Raw genomic sequence first — 18,843 nt, forward strand, 5'->3', positions numbered from 1 at the left:
GGTGGGGGGTGGGGGGGGCCTGTATGTGTGTGTGTGTGGGGGGGAGGCATTTAGACTTTTGGAGACTGCTTTGGCCAAAGCCTCATTGGAAAAGCTGAGGGTCAGACAGAGGAAGGGTCTTTCCCAGGTTCACACAAGGACTCCTTTTAGCCTTCTCAGACTGAATCATATCGTTAGAGCTAGAACCCAAGCTTGGATCACTACTCCACGCCCAGAGCTCTGGCCCTTAACCCCTTTTCTCTGGGGCTGTCCAAACGGGCCAGACCCTTTGGGGATGTGGTGCTGAGATATCCCAAGGTTGATCTCTGCCAAGATCTCTTCCAGCTCGGCCTTCCGGGGATGGGAAGGGGGAAGCTTTAGGTGGTGCAGGAAGCCTCGGTGGGGAGGCTGCCACGCTTGAGCCTCAGGCTCCCATTCCACCCGCGGGGACAAATGTTGTAGCCCAGGATGCCGGGCGACTTCGCCCCGGAGTCCTCAGAGTCGAGGGACACATCGGAGTCCGTGGGCGAGCGGCGATAGGGGAAGGGCCTGGACTGTGCGGGCGGCGGGCTGCGGGGGCTGGCGCAGGGCGAGGGCCCAGCCAGCAGCGGGCTCCGCGGGATTGGGGCGAACGTGGCCCCCGGGGTGGCTGCTGGGCCGGGGCGGGCAGGCTGCGGCGAGCGCATGCGCGGTGGTGGTGGCGGTGGCAGCGGTGCCCTGGGCGGGGAGAAGGGCCGCAGGCTCTCGGCGCCCGCCGGCCTCGGGGAGGCGCTCTTGCGCCGGGCCGCGTTGATTATGTTTCGGGCCAGCAGAGCCTGCAGTTGGCGGCTAGGGGGCCGCACCTCCGTCTCAGGTCGCAGTGGGGATACCGAGCGCTCGCTCCACGAAGGAGACATGGGTGGCGGAGGCAGCGGCGGGGGGCTGCTCATGCTGCCCCCGCGGGCGGGCTCCCATGGCCGTGGGCTCACCCAGCCGTCCAGGCTGCTGGGGGGCCGGGACGCGCCTGGCGTCCAGGGCGGGGAGGTGGGCCGGCTCTCGCGGCGGTCCTGTGGAGAGAGCAGAGAGGGTGGGGGCAAGCGTTAGTGTTGGGGTGCTCCACGCCGGGGTTTTGGAAGGTGCCGAGTTTGATTTGTCCGTTGTACAGTCAGGAAAGCCAGCGACTAAAGTCAGGTAGTGCCTGCAATAAAACGTAGATGCCCCCATGCTCAGCCCAGATGCTTGAAAAAGCCCACGCTGGCCCTAGCTGGTTTGGCGCAGTGGATAGAGCGCCAGCCTGCGGACTGAAGGGTCCCAGGTTTGAATCAGGTCAAGAGCACATTCCTGGGTTGCTGGCTCGATCCCCAGTGGGGGGCGTGCAGGAGGCAGCCAATCAATCATTATCCTTGATGTTTCTCTCTCTCTCTCCCTCTCCTTTTTTCTCTGAAATCAATAAAAATATATTTATTTAAAAGAAAAGAAAAAGCCCTGCACTTACCAGGGAGGCAGATGACTAGTGGTCACGAACTCTCACTTTGGAGACAGACCCCTATATTTACTGAATGAACTTGGGCAAGTTGCTTCAGCAGCAGAAGCAACTGGAAACCTCTGGACTTCAGTTTCCTCCTCTGTAAAATGGGGGTCTCATGTCAGCACGTACCCCATGAGGCTGTTCTGAGAATTGAATGAGATAACTAATGTAAAGAGTGTTACATGTTATTAGATGATTTCCTGGGAGAAAGAAAGTGCTCACTAGATGTCATTCATCATAAAGAAATACTGGAGGGATTCACGTGAAACTAACCGAAGTGGTTCCTTAGGAAATGGGGTGAGTGAGGCAAGGCACACAGGCACAGGGGTGGGAATAAGGCTTTCTGTATTACTTTTTATGTAAGTTTAGATTTTTGAACCAAATGGATGTATTATCTATTCTAAAATTAAAACATTTTTTATCATTATTATTAAGGTTGGGCTTAGGCAAAGACTCTTTCAGCCCCAATTCCACTGCCCTGTTGCCATGGTCGCCTTCTAATTTTTCCTTGAATGTCTTGAGCAGGAAGGAAGTTCCCACTGACAGATGGAAACACAAAAGGAAGTTGTGCCATTCCTCTCTAGACAGCACGCTCCCCTCACTGGACTTCTTTTGGCATGAGGTGGGTAGTATGGACATCTTTAAGCTTATAAATACTCTATCATATTTATTTCCTGCCTACTTGGGACTTTCTAGTCTATAAGGCTCGGTCTCATTTGTCTCTCATTAGATCCTCACAACAGACTGGTGACATAGCTGGCATTATCACACCCATTTTCCAATGGTGAAGATGAAGTTCAAAGATGTAAGTAACTATCCAGTATGTTCTGCTCACCAGAGTGTGTGTGTGTGTGTGTGTGTGTGTGTGTGTGTGTGTATGAAAGTATGAGAGGGGGAGAGAGAAAGAGAAACTGTCTGCTGCTTGAAGGCTACATCATGCTTAAACAGTCTGAACTGGTATGAAAGTGTAGGGAGTGGGGATCCTTCCCCAGCATGGATCTGCTAAACCAATTGTTCATCCAATCAGATCCCAGCAACAAACCAGTCCACTCAGCCTTCAATCCAATCCAAATTCACCACCAGTCATCCCTCAGAGTCCAGAACTAGCCAGTCCATTCAGTGCTTCCTGCTCAGTCAGTATCTCATAACATCCATTCTCTAATTCAATCAGTGATCAGCCACAGCCAAGCCCTTCAGCCTCTTATCTGATCAGAATCTAAAAGCAAGCAGTGGACATAAGTATCTGTTTTCTCCAATGTAGTGGCTACTAGATGAGTCCAGACACAGAATTTGAACCTTCTGCATGGAAGGAGAAACAGGCCCAGAGGTGGGAAGGGGTTGTCTAAGGTCACATAGGAGTCAGGTGCAGATACGGGACAAGAATCCAGTTCTGACTCTTGATGGCAGTTTGTACAGCAGTCTGAACAGTTCTTCATGGGATGGTAATGCTGGAGTGACCCTGGGCCTCAATCACCAAGTAAGAAAGTTAAAGCTTGGCATGGGATCCACCCCTTATACTCCCAGGATCAGAGTTGTTTATACGTGAGCCAGAGACTCTGGGAGCTGCTCTGTCTGTGCAACATCCCAGGAAGCTTGCTGTCAGCCCAGCTGAGGGAAGTGGGGCCAAGAGTTCATGATCAAAGCCCATCAACACGCATTGAGGCAGAGCAACCAGGGCTCTTTAGCCAGAAGAGTAGTCTGAGGCAGGGGGAGCTGAGGTAATTGTCTGAAATCTCTAAGGGTTGTCTCTGCCTTTGGTGGCCACAAGGGGAAAGCTAGGGCCAGCAAGTGGAAGGAATAACAGCTTGTATTGGAATGTTGGGGGCAGTGGTGAACAGCTCCTCATCATTTGGAGGTGGGCCAGAGCCTGACCTCATCGGAATTGCCATGGCTGGATACTGACTCTCTGTGTGTGTGTATGGGGGGGCTAGTGGGGGGTGCAGAATACAAAAAGGCTGCAGGAAATCAGAGCTGTTCACTCTCTGGCAAAGATCTCAGTGCACCCTGAATTTCTGTATATACCAGAACTGTCAAAGACACATGAGTGAAAATTCACCAAGTGCATCACTTAACCCAGCACCAGCCCCAAAGCAGGGCACATGTGTGGGGTGAAGGCATGAGGAGAGCAAAGTCAGACAGGAACTGCTAGAGACCAGACCTAGTCCCAAACTGCCTTCTGAGGTTCTTCCATTGCAATGGAAGGGGGAAACTGAGGCCCAGAGGTAGGAAGGGGTTGTCTAAGGTCACATAGAAGTCAGGTGCAGATCTGGGACTGGAATCCAGTCTGACTCGATGGCAGTGTGTTCCTCTCCACCAGGGGCAGAAATTCAGTGTTTTCTGGAGGCAGGTGGTGATGAGCATGGGAAATGGCCAGATTTACATTGTAGGGCAGAGGTTCTCAACCTTCTGGCCATTTAAATACAGTTCCTCATGTTGTGACCCAACCGTAAAATTATTTTCGTTGCTACTTCATCACTGTAATGTTGCTACTGTTGTGAATTGTAAGGTAAATATCTGATATGCAGGATGGTCTTAGGCGACCCCTGTGAAAGGGTCGTTCGACCGCCAAAGGGGTCTCGACCCACAGGTTGAGAACCGCTGTTGTAGGGAGAGGAGAAGGGGACCTGAGGGAACAGGAAAATGTATGCGCTGGCATTTAAATTCCACTTTTAAAGAACTCAAACCAACCTGAACTCTAAGAGGTTGTGCGTTTTCCCTAGGTTCTACAGCCTTTTTTTAGCCAAACTCTGAGGAAGGAGAAAACAGAGGAACGTGCTTTCCATTGGGTCTGGCTTCTGGGGAAGAGGGCACCTTGCTTCCAAGCCAGCACACATCTGTGCCCATGGCTGATCCAGACACAGCAGATGCAGGCAGCACAAGAGACACACCACACATTCACACCGAACTGAACAGTCCCGCCCCACTTCCCAGGCCAGAATCAGGGAGGAGGGAGACGGCCCTGACTGCCAGCCAGCGAGCACGGAAGAAAGAAAGCAAGACAGGTTTGAGGCAGAGTGTATTGAGAACAGGAGAGAAAACAGAGTGGGAAGAGCTTGGCCAGCCTGGCCGCAGGCATTGCCGGATGGAGGTTGGGCTCTTCCAGGAGTCAAGGGAGCAGGTCTAGGGTGGGGGCTTCACTCTGTCCTGAGAGGGGGCTGCATGGATCTGCTGAGCTCACTCAAGGCTTCCCCATACATGCCCCTGCATTCTGGGCAGAATGAACTCACTGGGAAGGCACCCGGTTCCCATGGAGATGAGCCCGGAGCTCAGGAAAACTGCAGGCTCAGCCCAGCATGGGCACCGCCTCCACCACCCCTCTCCCCACTGGGGAGCCCAGAAATAGGGCTGGAAAAGAGTAAGTGGGTGGTGCTCGGGCCCCAGCCTTGGGAATCTTCCATCTGAATTCTGCCTCTTGCCTCTGTATTTCACCCCCCACAAAGCCTGGTGTTGGGGGGCTGCAGCACATAAAACTTTCAGAGGTGGTAAAGTGCTCATACTACCTGACTGAGCACCCTCACTGTACTATGAATGGGGAAACTGAGAACCAAAGATACACATGGAGTCAACTCTTACGTCCCAGGCTTTTCCTCAGAACCTTAAGGTCTCCTCCGTCCCATCTCCCTGAGCTGCTCTGCTCCCACTGCCCCAGCAGTCCTGCACCTGAGCCATCCCAGTCTAGGCTTCCGATCCCTCGACTCCTCCAGCAGCTCATTCCAGCCACACCCTCCCCAGAACAACCTTGCAGACATCTCATCTCCATCTGTCCTACAGCAACTGCCCATCTCCTTCTCCTCTCCTCCCAGGGGACTGTCAACACTTACAAGGCCTTTCTCCCAAAGCACCAGCCTATCTTCTCACCCTCACAGATTGTCACAACTGGTGGAGCCTTCATTGTCTAAATGAGAAAACTGAGGCCCAGGGAGGGAAAGTGACTTGGCCAAAGGCACTCAGCAAATGAGAGGCTGAGATGGACCAGACCCTCCTCTCCTGCCTCTCTCCCTTCCACTGCATGGAGATGGCTGCTTTCAGTCAGGCAGATCTTGGCTGAGGTTGCAGCCAAAGCAGCCATTGGATACATTGCCAGGGGACTCTCCTCACTGCACAGCCTTCTACAGGGCTGTCTCTCAGGGGTCCCTGGGACCTCCCCTACCCCAGAGCAGTGGGGGCAAGCCAGGTGGAACCAGGGTAGAGGTCTGGGATGAGCTGCTTAAGCTGTCCCGTAAGCGGAGCCAGGTGTTTGGAGAAGGCATGGAGGCAGCTGACAGAGGGCAGGAGAAAAGCATCAGACAGCAGTAGGCTAAGTCTTCATCCAGCAGGAGGAAATGTGGAGGCCGAGGCAAAGCTCTCTGAAGCAGCGGAGAGGAAACGGTGTCCAGAAGGCAGAGGTGGAAGAGACAGACCCGTGGAGGTGAGAGTCCAGCAACAGGCAGAAAGGTGCCAGGAGTCGGGCCACATGAGGGTGGTCCCGCCGTTCCACAGGCTCTGGCAGGATGTTTGCTCCAGAAGCCCGTGTGGAGGTCCCCTTCCAGGCCATTCCCCAGCAAGACGCTGGCATCCTAATAGCTCACAAAGGCCAGAGGAAGCCCCAGCTTCATTGGCGCCTGCCTCCATGACCCTCCTCCCGCCCAGTAGCAAGCTTTCTATCCCTGACATGGAGTCCAGCCACCCTCAGAGCAGGGAACTGGCAGCTGCAACTCAGAGAGGAGAGGTGACTTGCCCAGCGTCAGTCAAAAAGCTAGCTGGCAGCAGCATCAGCCCTTGAGCCCTGAGTCCCCATATGCTTGACTCTCAGCCCTGTGCCATTTCCTGCCACATCTGCTTTCCATCCTGCCCTCAGAGATGGGGCCCTGACAGGCAGTGGGATCCCTGTGGGTCCGTTACTTGAAGCAGAAGGAAGGCTTCCACACCTGAGCCTCGATCCCGGCATTCCGGGTGTTGAAGGAGGGCCTGGGGGCCTGCTTGGCTCGAGGAGACCAGGCTCTGGAGGGAGACACAGGGGAGATGTCGCTGCTGTAGGTGGGGCTCACGGCAGTGGGCTGGAGGCCGTCCTGGCCTGGGGCTGTGTAGAGGCCTGGCGAGGAGCGGGAGGGCCGAGGCAGGGAGGGTGACCGTGGGAGGGTCGCCTTGGGCAGGCTGGGCGCCAGGTCCAGAGAGCTCGGCTTGGCGGGTGAGGCGGCTCTTGGTGAGGCCTTGGTTGGCTCCTTGATGGGGGAGAGGACAAAGAGCGAGGGCCGCAGCTGGTAGGGCGGCTGCTTGGTGGGCTCTGGGCGCAGGACCCCATTCTCAGGCAGGTAGCCATGGTAGAGGGAGGCAGGTGGGGTCCGAGCTGGGCTTCGGGATGCCACTCGGAGGCTGCCGGAGGAGTACTTCCAGGACGAAGGCAGGGACATAGTGGGTGAAGGGCAGCGGGCCAGCTCGGCGTGGCCCGAAGACTCTATGACATACTTCTCCATGCGGGACTGGCGGCGGGCATAGAGCTCAGCCCCTTTCCCAGAGGCTTCTGACAGGTTCTGGTTGGGTTTGGGCTTCGGTTTGGCCTGTATGCGCGGGGACTTGAGGCAGGAGGCCCACTCGGGGACAGCATTCTCGGCTGCGGTGGGGCTGTCCCTGTCCCTGTCCCTGGGTGCTGGCTCCTGCTGGAAGTTGGAGGCCTCAGCCCCCAGCGCAAAGGGCTCCTCCTCCCCTCCAGCTTCCCCCTGGTCCCTCTGCCTCCGCTTCTCATCAGCTGTCTGTACCAGATCCAGCAGGTCTGGATTTGGCGTCACCTTGGGCTTCTCCACGAAGGTGAACATGGATTTCCGGCTGCCCCTTCGGGCCATAGACTCCTCCAAAATTCCCGTCTTGCCGGTGGGAACCGCCTGGCCCTTCAGATGGGAAGGCTTGGAGTCAGAGCTGGGGTACAAGGCGGAGTAAGAGGGGGGAGACCTAACCCGGGACGCCTGGGGAGCGGTGGACAAGGTCTCAGCATAAGTGGGGGGTGGGGCGAAGTTCCCCAAGGGGCGTCTCTCCAAGGCGGGGCTGCGCTGTGCCATGGGCCTCCTCTCCACCATGGGGCTGTGAGACAGAACGTGTCTCTGTGGCCGAGGGCTCCTGTCGGCCATGCTGGGGGGCTGGGAAGCCGGGGCCTTCCCCCCGAGATGTCTTCTCTCTACCATGGGGCTCCGCTCCATCGGGCCAGTGCTCCCTGGTGCCTGGATCCCAAAGGGCCTGGCCGTCCTGTTGACCACGGATGGGGGTTTGGCCAGCGTGAGGTGGACCTCGCTGTACAGCTTGGTGGGCGTGGTGGCCACTGCCCGCCCAGATGTCTCTTGTTCTGCTGACACCGCTGGGGCGCTGGGCTGGACATCGACGAGCAGGGAGCTGGACATGAAGTCTGGGGCTGGGGACCCGGAGCTGGGAGCCACTTCTCTGGGGAAGGTGCTGCTGGTGGTCGATGGAGCTGACGCCTTGTCAGTTAGGAGTGTGCTGGGTCTCACCTGCTCCTGGGGTTGCCCGCCAGCACACTGGGTGCTGGGTGTAGCATCTGGCACTGTGCCAGGCGGTGGGAGCTGAGCCTCCGAGGAGTTCTGCTGGAGGCTAGAACACGGCAGGCTCTGAGGGGTGACCGCCGCCGCTGGGTTCTGATTGACATCTGTGGCTGGCAGGTGGTGGCTGCCATTAGCAGCTGGTGTGATGAGTGCGGCACCGGGGGAGGCAAGGTTTTGGTTGACATCTGGAGCTGGGCTGTGGACCTCAGCTGGAGGTGGGGTGGGTGGACTCTTCTGGGTCTCTCTGTTCTGGGACAGGTGGAGCCCATTGGCTGTCAGCAAGGCTGCGTTCTCCTTTAAATAAACCACCAGGGGCACCTCTTCCTCCTCACTGGCCACTTTCTCCAGGTGCCGCAGCAAGCTGGCCTCCTCTGAGCACCCCTCCATGCTGTGCCCAGGGACCCCTAGGTCGGAGCTCTCGCCGTGGGGGCGCCTTGGAGGGCCTGGCTCGTGAAGTGAGGCAGGACTCAGGCTGAGCCCTGGGGCATGGCCTGCGGGGCTGCCCGGGGGCCCTCTCGGGGACTCCTGGCTTGGCGTCTGTCCCCTCCGGCCGTGGCTCTCCAAGGTGAACTCGTTCACCCTCTGCCGGCGCCTGTTGAAGAGCTGGACGCCTCGGGAGTTGGAGCTGGGAGGGGTGGTCAGCTGGGCTGCGATCTGCTGGCTCCGCGCCTTGGCCTCTTTCAGATCCTTCTCGGTGAGGCTCGTGCTCCGGCCCAACGCTGCAGGGAGGGACAGAGGCCGGATTAGCAAACGGGGATGCAGAGCCACAGGGGTCCACCGACAGACAGACCAACAGACAATCACCCGTGACCCTCCTACAGGTGACCTTTTCCTCTAGCATCTTGATCTCAACTCCCTGTTTTCTGGAATGCCGTCTGCTCATAAAGAATCCTGACCCAGCCATTTTTGGCTCAACTCCAATGCACCAGCTGTGTAAACCTGCCCAGATGACCATTTTAGCGTTAGCCAGCCCCTCATTGGAGCCCACAGGTTGCTGATACAGCAGTCAACCGAACTCAGGAAGAACACCTCACGCTAGCAGTCCTGGCCCCGCTATATCCTGACTCGTTTCCCTTCTCCTCTCTCACTAGGCTCTGCCTTGCTGGCTTTCTTTCTAATTCTTGAAAATGCCGTTTGTTCCTGCCCCAGGGCCTTTGCACTTGCTGTTCCCTCTGCTTGGAATGATCTCCCAGGCGGCATTCCAGGTCAGCTCCTTCTTGCTATTCAGGACTTGGGTGTCACCTCTCTGGAGGGGCCTTTCTCTGATCAGCCCTGTCCTTTTCTATCCCATCTCTTTGTTGATTTTCTTCATGGCATTCACCACAACTCACAACTATCTTCTTTATCTGTTTCCTTGTTTATTATCTGCCCGCCCCCCATACACTCTAAGGGGACAGTGACCTTGCTTGGCTTGTTCAGTCCTCTAAGCCTGGCCCCTAGCACAGAGCCTGGCGCTCAGCAAGCAGGACTGAGTGCACGAATGAGTCCAGGACACTCGCCATGTGCTTTTCCTAGGGCCCTTCACACTCCCAAGCCCATAGTATAGCCATTAGCACAAACACTAACACTTCTCTTCTTAGAACAGGCAGTACATTCACATGATCTAAAAAATTAAAAACAAAGTACACAGTGTTCAAAGACAGAAAGAAAGTATACAGTGAGAAGTGTCCCTCCACCCCGAGTGTCCTCATCACACTCAGGTAACAACTGTCATTAGTTTCTTCTATGTCCTTGCACAGTTTCTTCCCATTTTTATGTAAATATTTAAAAATTCTCATATTTTAATATAAAAGCAATAAATTAGGCTAATTTCAGCTAGAACATTGCATTGCTTCATGTTATCCTCACAAGAACACCAGGCGACAAGCATTTCTGGTCCCTGTTCTACAGAGGCGGAAAGTGAGGTCTGGAGACGTGTAAATAGCTCACCCAAAGTCACAGCAAAGGGTGGCGGAGCTGGAAGCAGAACCAGGTCCCTTTGGGTCCACAGCCCATGCTTCTTTCAAAATATCCCTTTGGGACGTAGGGGGAACACAGCAGGGCTCGGGGTTCAGTCTGGAGCTGAAGTCCAGGCCTGAGGTCAGGGATCAGGCTGCAGTCAGACTCCTATTAATCTAAGTTCATGGCAGCAACCGTTTCTCTGTATATCCCCAGTGCCCACCTGGCACACAGTCGGTGCTCACTTTATGCTGTTGAGCAATGCCTAAACAAATGGGTGCACGAACAAATGGACCGATGGGCAGGTGGATGGGACAGGCTGTGGGCAGGATTAGCAGCTCACTCAGTGGCTGAGAAAATTCCTCCCCCACCCCACCCCACCCCCGCTGTGGGAAGCTAATTAGTTCTTGAGGAATCTGACCTTGCCCTTCCTCTCCCTTGCCCTCATTAGTACTGGCCATGACATGCTGAGTGAGTGGCCAGGGACAGTGTTTCTAGGTATCCTGCCAGCGGAGCTCAGAATTCAGGGACTCTCAGAGCTAGAAGGGCCCTTACAGAGGCGCAGTTTTACCACCACCCCCATGTTATAGACGAGGAAACAGGTACAGAGAGGGGTGCAGGGAGAGCTCCCAGCAGGGAGGCCACACAGAGCAGCATGGCTGCAGACAGCCGTTTCACTGGGACCAGGCCCAGCAGCCACAGGCTGGCCCCAACCTCCTTTCCTCTTCCCATCAGGATCTGGCTACCCTCTCCCCCCTACACACACACACACACACACACACACACACACACACACACACACACACAGACACCTGTGCCCACCTGGGGGAGATGAGGAGGCCCTGAGAGGTTGCTCAGCTCACGCAGTGCCCATCTCCTCTGCTCTGCTTAGAAACCAGGCCTCATGCCCAAATCCAGGCTCTGCCACTTGCTGGCAAGTTACTGCACCTCTCGGAGCCATTCCTTAACTGAGAAGGGGATGAAAGCACTGACGTTAGGGTCGGGAGGCTGCCATGCGGTCATGAATGCCTGGGGAGAGGGCTCATGCTACCCTGGATGGAGTGGAATTGGGGACCCACTCTTCTCCTGGGAGGGGTCAGAGGTTCTTCTAGCAAAGGAAAATCACTCCACAGATCAGGGTCCTGAGAGAGGAGGCGACCTAAGGCCACACAGCAGGGGATTCCAGCATTCTCAGGGCAGGGGGCTGGGATTATTGCCCCAAATTACAGAACCTCAGAGTCTCCAAGATGGCTGTCACCGAGTCCAATGCCTGCATCCCTAGAACCATACCCCTGAGGGTACACACCTCACTTTACACACTTGATCGACATGGAGCTCACTACCTGCACAGGTGCCTTCCACTAACGGACACTCCTCAGCGGAAAGCTGCTCCTCACATTAACTTCTGCCCCCAAACGCCCCCAGAGAAAACGCCTCCTCCTCCCAACCTGACAGCCCTGCAGGGATTCACAGATAGCACATCCCACACGGCATGGTCAGGACGCACGTGCCCAGTCCCCTCACACTTCTCAGGACACAGTTGCAACAATCGTAGCTGACACTGGCTCTTACTGTGGACCCACACACGTGCTCTCCATGTACTGACTTGTTTCATTCCCACGGCAACCCTATGAAGCACAAACTATTGTTACCCACTTTTCAGTGATGAGAAAACCAAGGCTCAGAGAGGTAAAGTGAGCTGCCCGAGGTCACAGAGCTGGAAAGGAGTGGAGCTGGCTCTCCCCTGGCTCCGCATGACTCCCGAGAGCACCAACCTTCCTGGCTGGCATGTTCCCTCAGTGCGAGGCTCCTAGAAAGCGTTTCAATTTGAATAACCAGGGCTCCAAACAACCCTGCACCCCCCCCCACCCCCCACTTGTCTGCTTCAGTCCTGTCCCCAGGCTGTTCTAAAGGCCATGGATTTAGAAAGTTCTCAAATGGTGGGACATGAAGGCCCCCAGTGGGGTAAGCTGGCCTGGGCGGCTTAGAGAGGGAAGGGCTGCAGAGAAGGCGTTGGGCCAGGACCTGGTGGGCTGACCCCAGTGTGACTAAGAGCCTCCCCGACTGCTGTTTGGGGACAAGAGGAACATGGCAGACAAGGCCAGGGGCCGAGAAAGCCCAGCCTCTGGTGAAGCTCCCGTGCCCTCCACCCCAGCCCACAGTGACTCCATGGAAAAGGAATTTAGCAGAAGGCTTGAACCAGACCCAGCTAGCAATCCACCCTGCCACCCTGCATAAACAAAGCTGAAAGAAGGGGCCAGGCCAGCCCCCAGCACCAGAGTCCCCATGGCAGGGCACCAGGGAGGCAGTTCCATCCAAAATTCCTCAGACCAGGGAACCCACCCCTGGCAGTGCCCAGCCACTGGGTCTGAGACTGGGCTCCCTGGTGTCAGAAAGGCAGGAACAGGCACCTCACTGAGCTCCCAATCTGCCTGGTACAGCCTGCACCTGTGCAAGTCACAACAGCGCCTCCCTGCCCCCCTTCTCTGTGCCTCTGTACAGCCAGGTTGGGAGCTGGCCCCTGAAAGACCCACCCTGGACAATGGATCAGAAGCTCTGAAGACAGGCCTTAGGAGAGGACGGGGTGATGGCAGGTGCAAGGAAGGGCTGCCGGAGGGAGGCAGGGGGCAGAGGGCCAGGGTCCACCAGGGTCCTCCCAAGCTGGGGAGGCGGACAGGAAGCCCTGAGCACACATTAGAATGAGGATGCAACGGGGCTGTAATTACTGAGCCCTCACTGCAGCCCAGGTGCTGTGCCAGGCCCTTTATATTCATCATCTTTTCAATCTTTTCGACAATCCCCAGAGAGAAGACTGTTATTCTTCCCAGTTTGCAGATGAAGTCAGAGGTCAGAGAGACCTGCCCAGGGTCATACAACTTGTAAGTAGTAGAGCTGGGATTCAGAACTCACAGTCTGGCTGCTGAGTCTCATTTCTTAACCACGCTGCCTTCCAGACCCTGACTCTGGGCGGGGGTGGAGGGCGGGGAGCGGGTAGAGGCTTTCACATCTCACGATCAGTGCCCTGCAGTGCCCTCTCCCCGGCATGGTCAGCTGCCAGGAACAACCCAGGGTTTCTCCCCTTCCTCCTCTTGGGAGAAGAGTTCTCACTAAGGCAGAAATGATTGCTGGGACATGAGAGCTCGTTTGGGAAGAACGCGTTGGGGTCAGGGTCCTGAGTTCTAGCTGTGTACAGGCAGGGCGATGCCCTTCCTCCCCCCAGCAGCTCTGCAGGCAGCAGCCTGCTCTGCCCACCGGCAGGCCTGTCTGGACGAAGGAGGGAGGTGGGGCAGGGGAAGGGAGGCCAGAGCAGAAGGTCAGGACAGCGAGAGAATTCAAGGAAATGTTCTTCATACGGCTGCCGTCAATGGGAGTATCCACCCCGCTGGGGCGGAGTGGGACAGGGGGCAAGAGGTAGGAACAGAGACTGGCTAAAGGCAGCCCACTCTGGCTGCCGGGGAGGCTTGGCAACAGGACAGGTAAACAGGCTGGGTAAACTGCCCCCCTGGTGGAGTCAGGAAGGAGCCAATGGCTGGCCGCTGCACAACCTCTGGCTCAGCTGGGGGCAGGAAGATGAACTGGGCTGAGTAATGGTCTGGCTACCTTGCCAGCCCCTGCCCCATATCCTCCCCACTGGAAAGAGGAAATGACACAGCCGTCATTCTCTGGAGAGTTCTCCATCCATGCCAAAGTCCTGGCGAGTGCAACCTGACAGTCCCGGCAGACGGCCAGACCTCGCAGGAGGAGAATAATTCATACTACGGTGGGAAGGACTGCCAGGACAGAAGAGAGCCTAGGAACAAGAGTGGGGAGCCTCAGACCTAGCTCCAGCCTTGCCACTGAAAGAAGTCACCATCCGCCTCTCCCTGGAGGCCCAGAGGGGAACTGAGACCAGAGAGGGATGCCACATGCCCTAAGCTGCACACCCCAAACGACAAAGGCACCTCTGAGTGCTCATCTTACTCACTGTGGCCCGGTCTTCCCTGGTGCCCAGTTCCCCTTCTGTGCTGAGCCGGCCTTGGTTCTCAAAGCCTCTGGGAAAGGCAGCCAATCGCCTCGCCGACAGAGAGAAAATCCCACATCGCCAGCAACGCGGAGGAGCTGGATGTGACTTCTCTCCTCCACAGATGACTCAGCCCAGCTCTTTATCAGGAAAACTGATTTTGCAACCGCCTTTTAAATGGTCTCTCCACCCCCAATCTCTTCCCCCGTCAATCTACCCACTCCACTCCACGCGGCCAGATTCATCGTCCTCCCGCCTGGCTCCCCTCATGTCTTTCTCCTGCCTCCCCAGGTCGTGGGGGATCGAGTAGCAAGCCCTCACGGTGGCATTCAGAGCCCCTGACGTCAGGGCTGCCTGAGAGCTTGTACCTCGCTCTTGGTGCACTCGCAATGGCCAGAGCGGTCCAACGGCTGTGGCTCCCACACCTGCACTGGGAGTTCCTGCCTCTGCTGTGGGGTTTGCACAGACACCTCCCCGGGGAGCCCTTCTCTGGCTCACATCCTCGCTACATCCCCAGCCTTCGCACCGATCTCCAATGCCACCAGCCCTCCCGAAACCCTCCCCCGGCCCCCAGTGCTTTATCTGCAGCACTCGATGACCTCATCGCTTCGCACGTTACTCATTTTACTGAAAGTTGCTCCTCAGGGTGTGCTCACCGCATGCCAGGCCCTCGCTTCATTTCCAGCTGCCCATGGGGTCCCCGCACCCATCCCTGTGCGGGAGGAGAAACGGCTCAGGGGTGAGTGGCTTGCTCCAGCTGGCATAGCTAGTCAGAGGCAAGGTTGGGATTCAAACCCAGGCTGGCCCAGGGTCAAGTCCAGGGCCCATCCTGCGGGCCAGGCTGCTTCCTTCCAATGTCTGGCTTTGCAGCGATCTGGGCCTGAATCTAGTTTTGCCCCACAGACTTCAGGAGCTGGGGGCAGGGGCCCCCACTGCGTCACAGCTGTTCCTCCCTCGCCCCCCACCTTCTGTGGTGCTCACAGAGTAAGGATGACAGTGATGAGGATGATGACAGCCAACCCGTGAGGAGCACCAGCTGCTGCCAAGCTAAGGGTTTAGCATGTGTGTTCTCATCGAATCCTCACAGCAGGCCATAAGGGAAGTTCCCTCACTCCATTGGACAGAGGGAAAACGGGGTCCGGAGAATTAGCGAGCTCACCCAGGTCCTGCAGCCAGCGAGGGGCAGGCAGAGGGGAGCTGGAGCGGGGATCTGACTGATCCCGAGCCTGGACACCTCCTCCTGAAGAGCTCTGCCCACAAAGCACACTCACTTTCCTCACCCACTGCCCCAGGTCCAGGTCAATGCCACTTCCTCCAGGAAGCCCTTGTCAATCCATTCAGGTTCCTAGATCAGTGCTCTTCTGCTCAACCTGGCCTACGGGCCTCAGAGCAGGAAGACTCAATGGCAGAAACAATAGGCTGAGAAAGCTCAAAACCAAGGTTGAGGGGAAGGAGGCTGTGGCCCAGCTCCCAATATCTCTCTGCTGACAGTGAGTTGGGATCAGGCAGAGCAGGATGGGTGGTTTGAGGGGGAACTTAAGACAAGGGCTCCCAAGTTGGCTGCAGCCTTGGCTGGCAGCTATCCCCACGGGCCACACGCACTGTTCCCCGCTGGCTGACCAGGACCCTGCTGTGGGGTCCACCTCTGCCAGGGGCCGGGAGCCACCGTCGCCCTCCTGCCTGCCCTACTGGCCTAAACATTAATCTACAATTAGATTTTCAGGGACTTGGAAATAGTGCCGCAGAGAGAGGCAGGCTCAGCCCCAGGTGCACAGCAAACTGGAAAGGGCTGGTTCACCCAGAGCCCAACCCAGGCCCCCGCCTCCCAGTCCAGCCCTGCTGAGCCTGCCCAGGCCTCCCTCACAGAGGAAACACTTAATCCAGGAGACAAAAGAGGTGGTGAGCTGGCGAGGGGTGGCGGTGGTGGGAAGTGACGGTTTCCCTTAAATTCTGCCTCTGCCAGGGGCAGAGCTGGGCCTAGGCCATTTCTGGGTCCACGGCCCCCAGCCCAGGCCTGGCACACTCTGGGCTCTCTATAGCTCCTCTTCCGGGCCCTGGGGCAGCCTGGGCGGCAGCTGGTCTCCATCTTCTCTAAATGCCCCACACTCAGCAGAGGCCGCCCCCCAGCAAGGGTTTAATAGCCAAGTGTTGACTAGATAAATGACTGGAGGACGAGCACTCCCACAGCCCAAATCCACTCATCCAGGGAGATGAATTCTAGATTCATCTGGATCCCAGATTGTCTAGAGTCCACATCAGAGAGCTAGAGGGTGGTTCATGGAGAAAGCGGAGGGGCTGGGAGAGTAACAAGCCTGTGGGTGAAGAGGGAGATGAGACCTTAAACCACAGTGTTAGACCTAAGAGGCAGAATATTCCACCAAGTGCTGGGAGAATCTAGAGCAGCCGTGGGCAAACTATGGCCCGCGGGCCAGATCCGGCCCGTTTGAAATGAATAAAACTAAAAAAAAAAAAAAGACCGTACCCTTTTATGTAATGATGTTTACTTTGAATTTATATTAGTTCACACAAACACTCCATCCATGCTTTTGTTCCGGCCCTCCGGTCCAGTTTAAGAACCCATTGTGGCCCTCGAGTCAAAAAGTTTGCCCACCCCTGATCTAGAGCCTCAGAGTGAGATGAGTGAGGATGAAGCAACCTGGGAAGTCTTCCTGGAGGAGGTGGCATATGCCCTAAGTTTTGAAAGATGGAGATGTAGAAGCATTCCAAGTAATGAGGCAGCTTAGCAGAGGCTGGAAGGCTCAAGGCAATCTCCACCCCACTCCACCCCCCACCCACCCCCCAAATCAAGACCAGGTGCACAGAAAGGCAGCTTGCAGAGGAACACACCATGGGCTTTCCCGGAGGCTGAGGGTGAATGGGTTGGTCCACGCAGAGTTCCATGGGAGCTCTGACATTAGGGCTCATCGTGCCCAGAGGCCAGAAGCACTGTGCTGGCTGCCTCAAGACTCTGGGTGGGTTGCATAACCTCCCCACTGCCCGGAGCCACTGATTCAGCTGGGACCCTCCGCCGCCTCCGCTTCCACCTCCTCGGCCTTAGCCATCTGTCTCGGCTGCTTCCCTCTTATGGAAGAGCTGCCCAGCAGCCAAAAGCGGAGGCCAGCGCCCTGTGGTAAATTCCCCACATTCCTTCCTCGCAGAAAAATAAATAACCCGGGAGAAAAACGCAGGAGGAATGGCAGTGACGCCCCAGCCCCGGCTCACTGGCTGGCTGGAGTCGCAGTGCCCAGCGCAGAGCCTGGCGCAGGGTAAACAGTGGAGGGAACCCGTCCTGGGCTGGGCTGAGGCTGTGTCTCTGCTGCTTTTGCACAGGAGGTGTCCTCACCAGCGCCCCTCCCCCCCCCCCAGCCCCTGGAGGCTCCTCCAGGCTGTGCTCACTCTCTTGGGGTCTCAGCTCACTGGCACCTGCCAAAGAAGGCCTGGGAATCCGCCCTCCACCATGGCAGTGGCCTTGGTAGGCGCACTTGTCAGGCGCCAGGCAAACTTCACTTCTATTACTCAGGATGCTATGTTCAGGCATTTCGTTTCAGCACTGTCATTATTGTAGTATGTTGTTTGCCTCACAATTTGTGAAGTGGGGGGGACTGTTATACTCGCTGCACAGGTGAGAAAACTAGGGCTCAGACAGGTTTTGGGATTCACCAAGGCTATCTGCCCAGTGAGTGGTTTGCAGTTTCCACCCCCATTCCTCCCTTCCATGTTCATGCAGCTGGCCTGCCCTCTCCAGACAGTCCTCATTTACCAAATCCAACCTGAGGTGCAGCCTGTTCCCAAGGCATGCTGGGCAACCTTTAGTAAATCACTTCCCCTCTCTGAGTCCCAGCCTCCTCATCAGTAACACAGGCATGCCGGTCTCTGCTTGGCAGAGCCACTGCTGAGTAAATTAAATGAAGAAATAATTTCTACAGTGACTAGCACTGTGCACACCTGAGAGGGATGTAACTTCAGCCTTTTGCACAAACCCACCCCTGTATAACTCTGTACCAGGGTAGGGCTCTGTCTGTCTCCCTCCAGCCCTCTCTGGGTCTGATCTCTCTTTCCTGCTCAGCCCAGTCAGGCACAGCACAACTACCCTCACCCTCATCCCTTCACCCCCAGAATCCTCTCTGCAAGGGACCCCAGCATCACCGTCTACCCAATATGTGTAGCAGAGAGGACAGGGTTTGAACACCAGGTCTACCTCTCGCTAGATGTGAGGGCCCAGGCCTCCTTGGAGCAGTCCCAGGTCCAAGACTCCTGGGAGGGAAGGTGCGGCCAAGGTCAGCTCCCATCACTGGGTATGCAGCCCTGCAGCCAGGAGGGCGCTGAGGCCCTGGGCGTGCCAGGGGCTGCTGACCCTGCCATGCCCCCCATGCCATTTACTAATTACCAGGCATGTCTGGCTCCCCTCCAGCAGGAGAAGTCTGTGCCAGAGGAGAGGCTGACTCATCCAGCCCCACCGTCCCCTCCCCTCGTCCCTCAACTGCAAAAGGAAAGCAGATTGGAGGTCAGGAGATTTGGTTCCAGTGTGTGTCCTGTCACAGCCTGGGTGCGACCCTGGATTGATTCCTGAGCCTTTGGGCTTCGTTTGTTCGAGTGTTCTGAGAAGGGACTGGCCTGGACCAGTGATTCCTAGAGTTGGGTGCCCCCACACCTCCAGTGGAAGCAAAGGGATTGAGGTGGTACCTGATCATGAAAACCTTACTAGTTATGTAAATTTCACATGTGTATTAGGAAAGGAGCATAATGAACACAGCAATCCTGTGAAAGGTAGATTACTGCTTAGGGAGAGGTAAACGTGGATATTTCAGTAACAAAAGTTAGTCAAATTAGCCCTAGTCGGTTTGGCCCACTGGATAGAGCGTCGGCCTGGAGACTGACGGGTCCCAGGTTCG

General features: G+C 56.5%; 1 protein-coding gene and 1 long non-coding RNA gene across 8 annotated transcripts in view; one reads left to right on the top strand and one right to left on the bottom strand.

The window, feature by feature from the left end:
• Positions 1-12,894, top strand: part of LOC118658015 — a 38,629-nt gene extending 25,735 nt beyond the window's left edge. For 2 of the 5 annotated variants that reach the window (XR_004968180.1, XR_004968179.1), the window contains exons 6-7: positions 2,012-2,108; positions 2,217-3,080. This is a non-coding gene — a long non-coding RNA (uncharacterized LOC118658015). Of the gene's footprint in view, positions 1-2,011; positions 2,109-2,216; positions 3,081-12,755 lie in introns of those variants that run through there. The other 3 variants (XR_004968178.1, XR_004968176.1, XR_004968177.1) reach the window with 3 other exon arrangements.
• The window catches only part of LOC118658012 (synaptopodin-like), a 29,565-nt gene continuing 10,723 nt past the window's right edge, over positions 2-18,843 (bottom strand). The window contains exons 2-4 of one of the 3 annotated variants that reach the window (XM_036312858.1): positions 10,774-10,919; positions 6,394-8,732; positions 2-1,025 (exon numbers count right to left, since the gene is read on the bottom strand). In XM_036312858.1, coding sequence (XP_036168751.1) covers positions 357-1,025; positions 6,394-8,400 — 2,676 coding nt within the window. In that variant the 5' untranslated portion in view covers positions 8,401-8,732; positions 10,774-10,919 and the 3' untranslated portion in view covers positions 2-356. Of the gene's footprint in view, positions 1,026-6,393; positions 8,733-10,773; positions 10,920-13,915; positions 14,155-18,843 lie in introns of those variants that run through there. The other 2 variants (XM_036312859.1, XM_036312857.1) reach the window with 2 other exon arrangements.

Source organism: Myotis myotis, unplaced genomic scaffold, assembly GCF_014108235.1.
Source record: "Myotis myotis isolate mMyoMyo1 unplaced genomic scaffold, mMyoMyo1.p scaffold_m19_p_6, whole genome shotgun sequence".
NCBI classification, from domain to species: Eukaryota; Metazoa; Chordata; class Mammalia; order Chiroptera; family Vespertilionidae; genus Myotis; species Myotis myotis.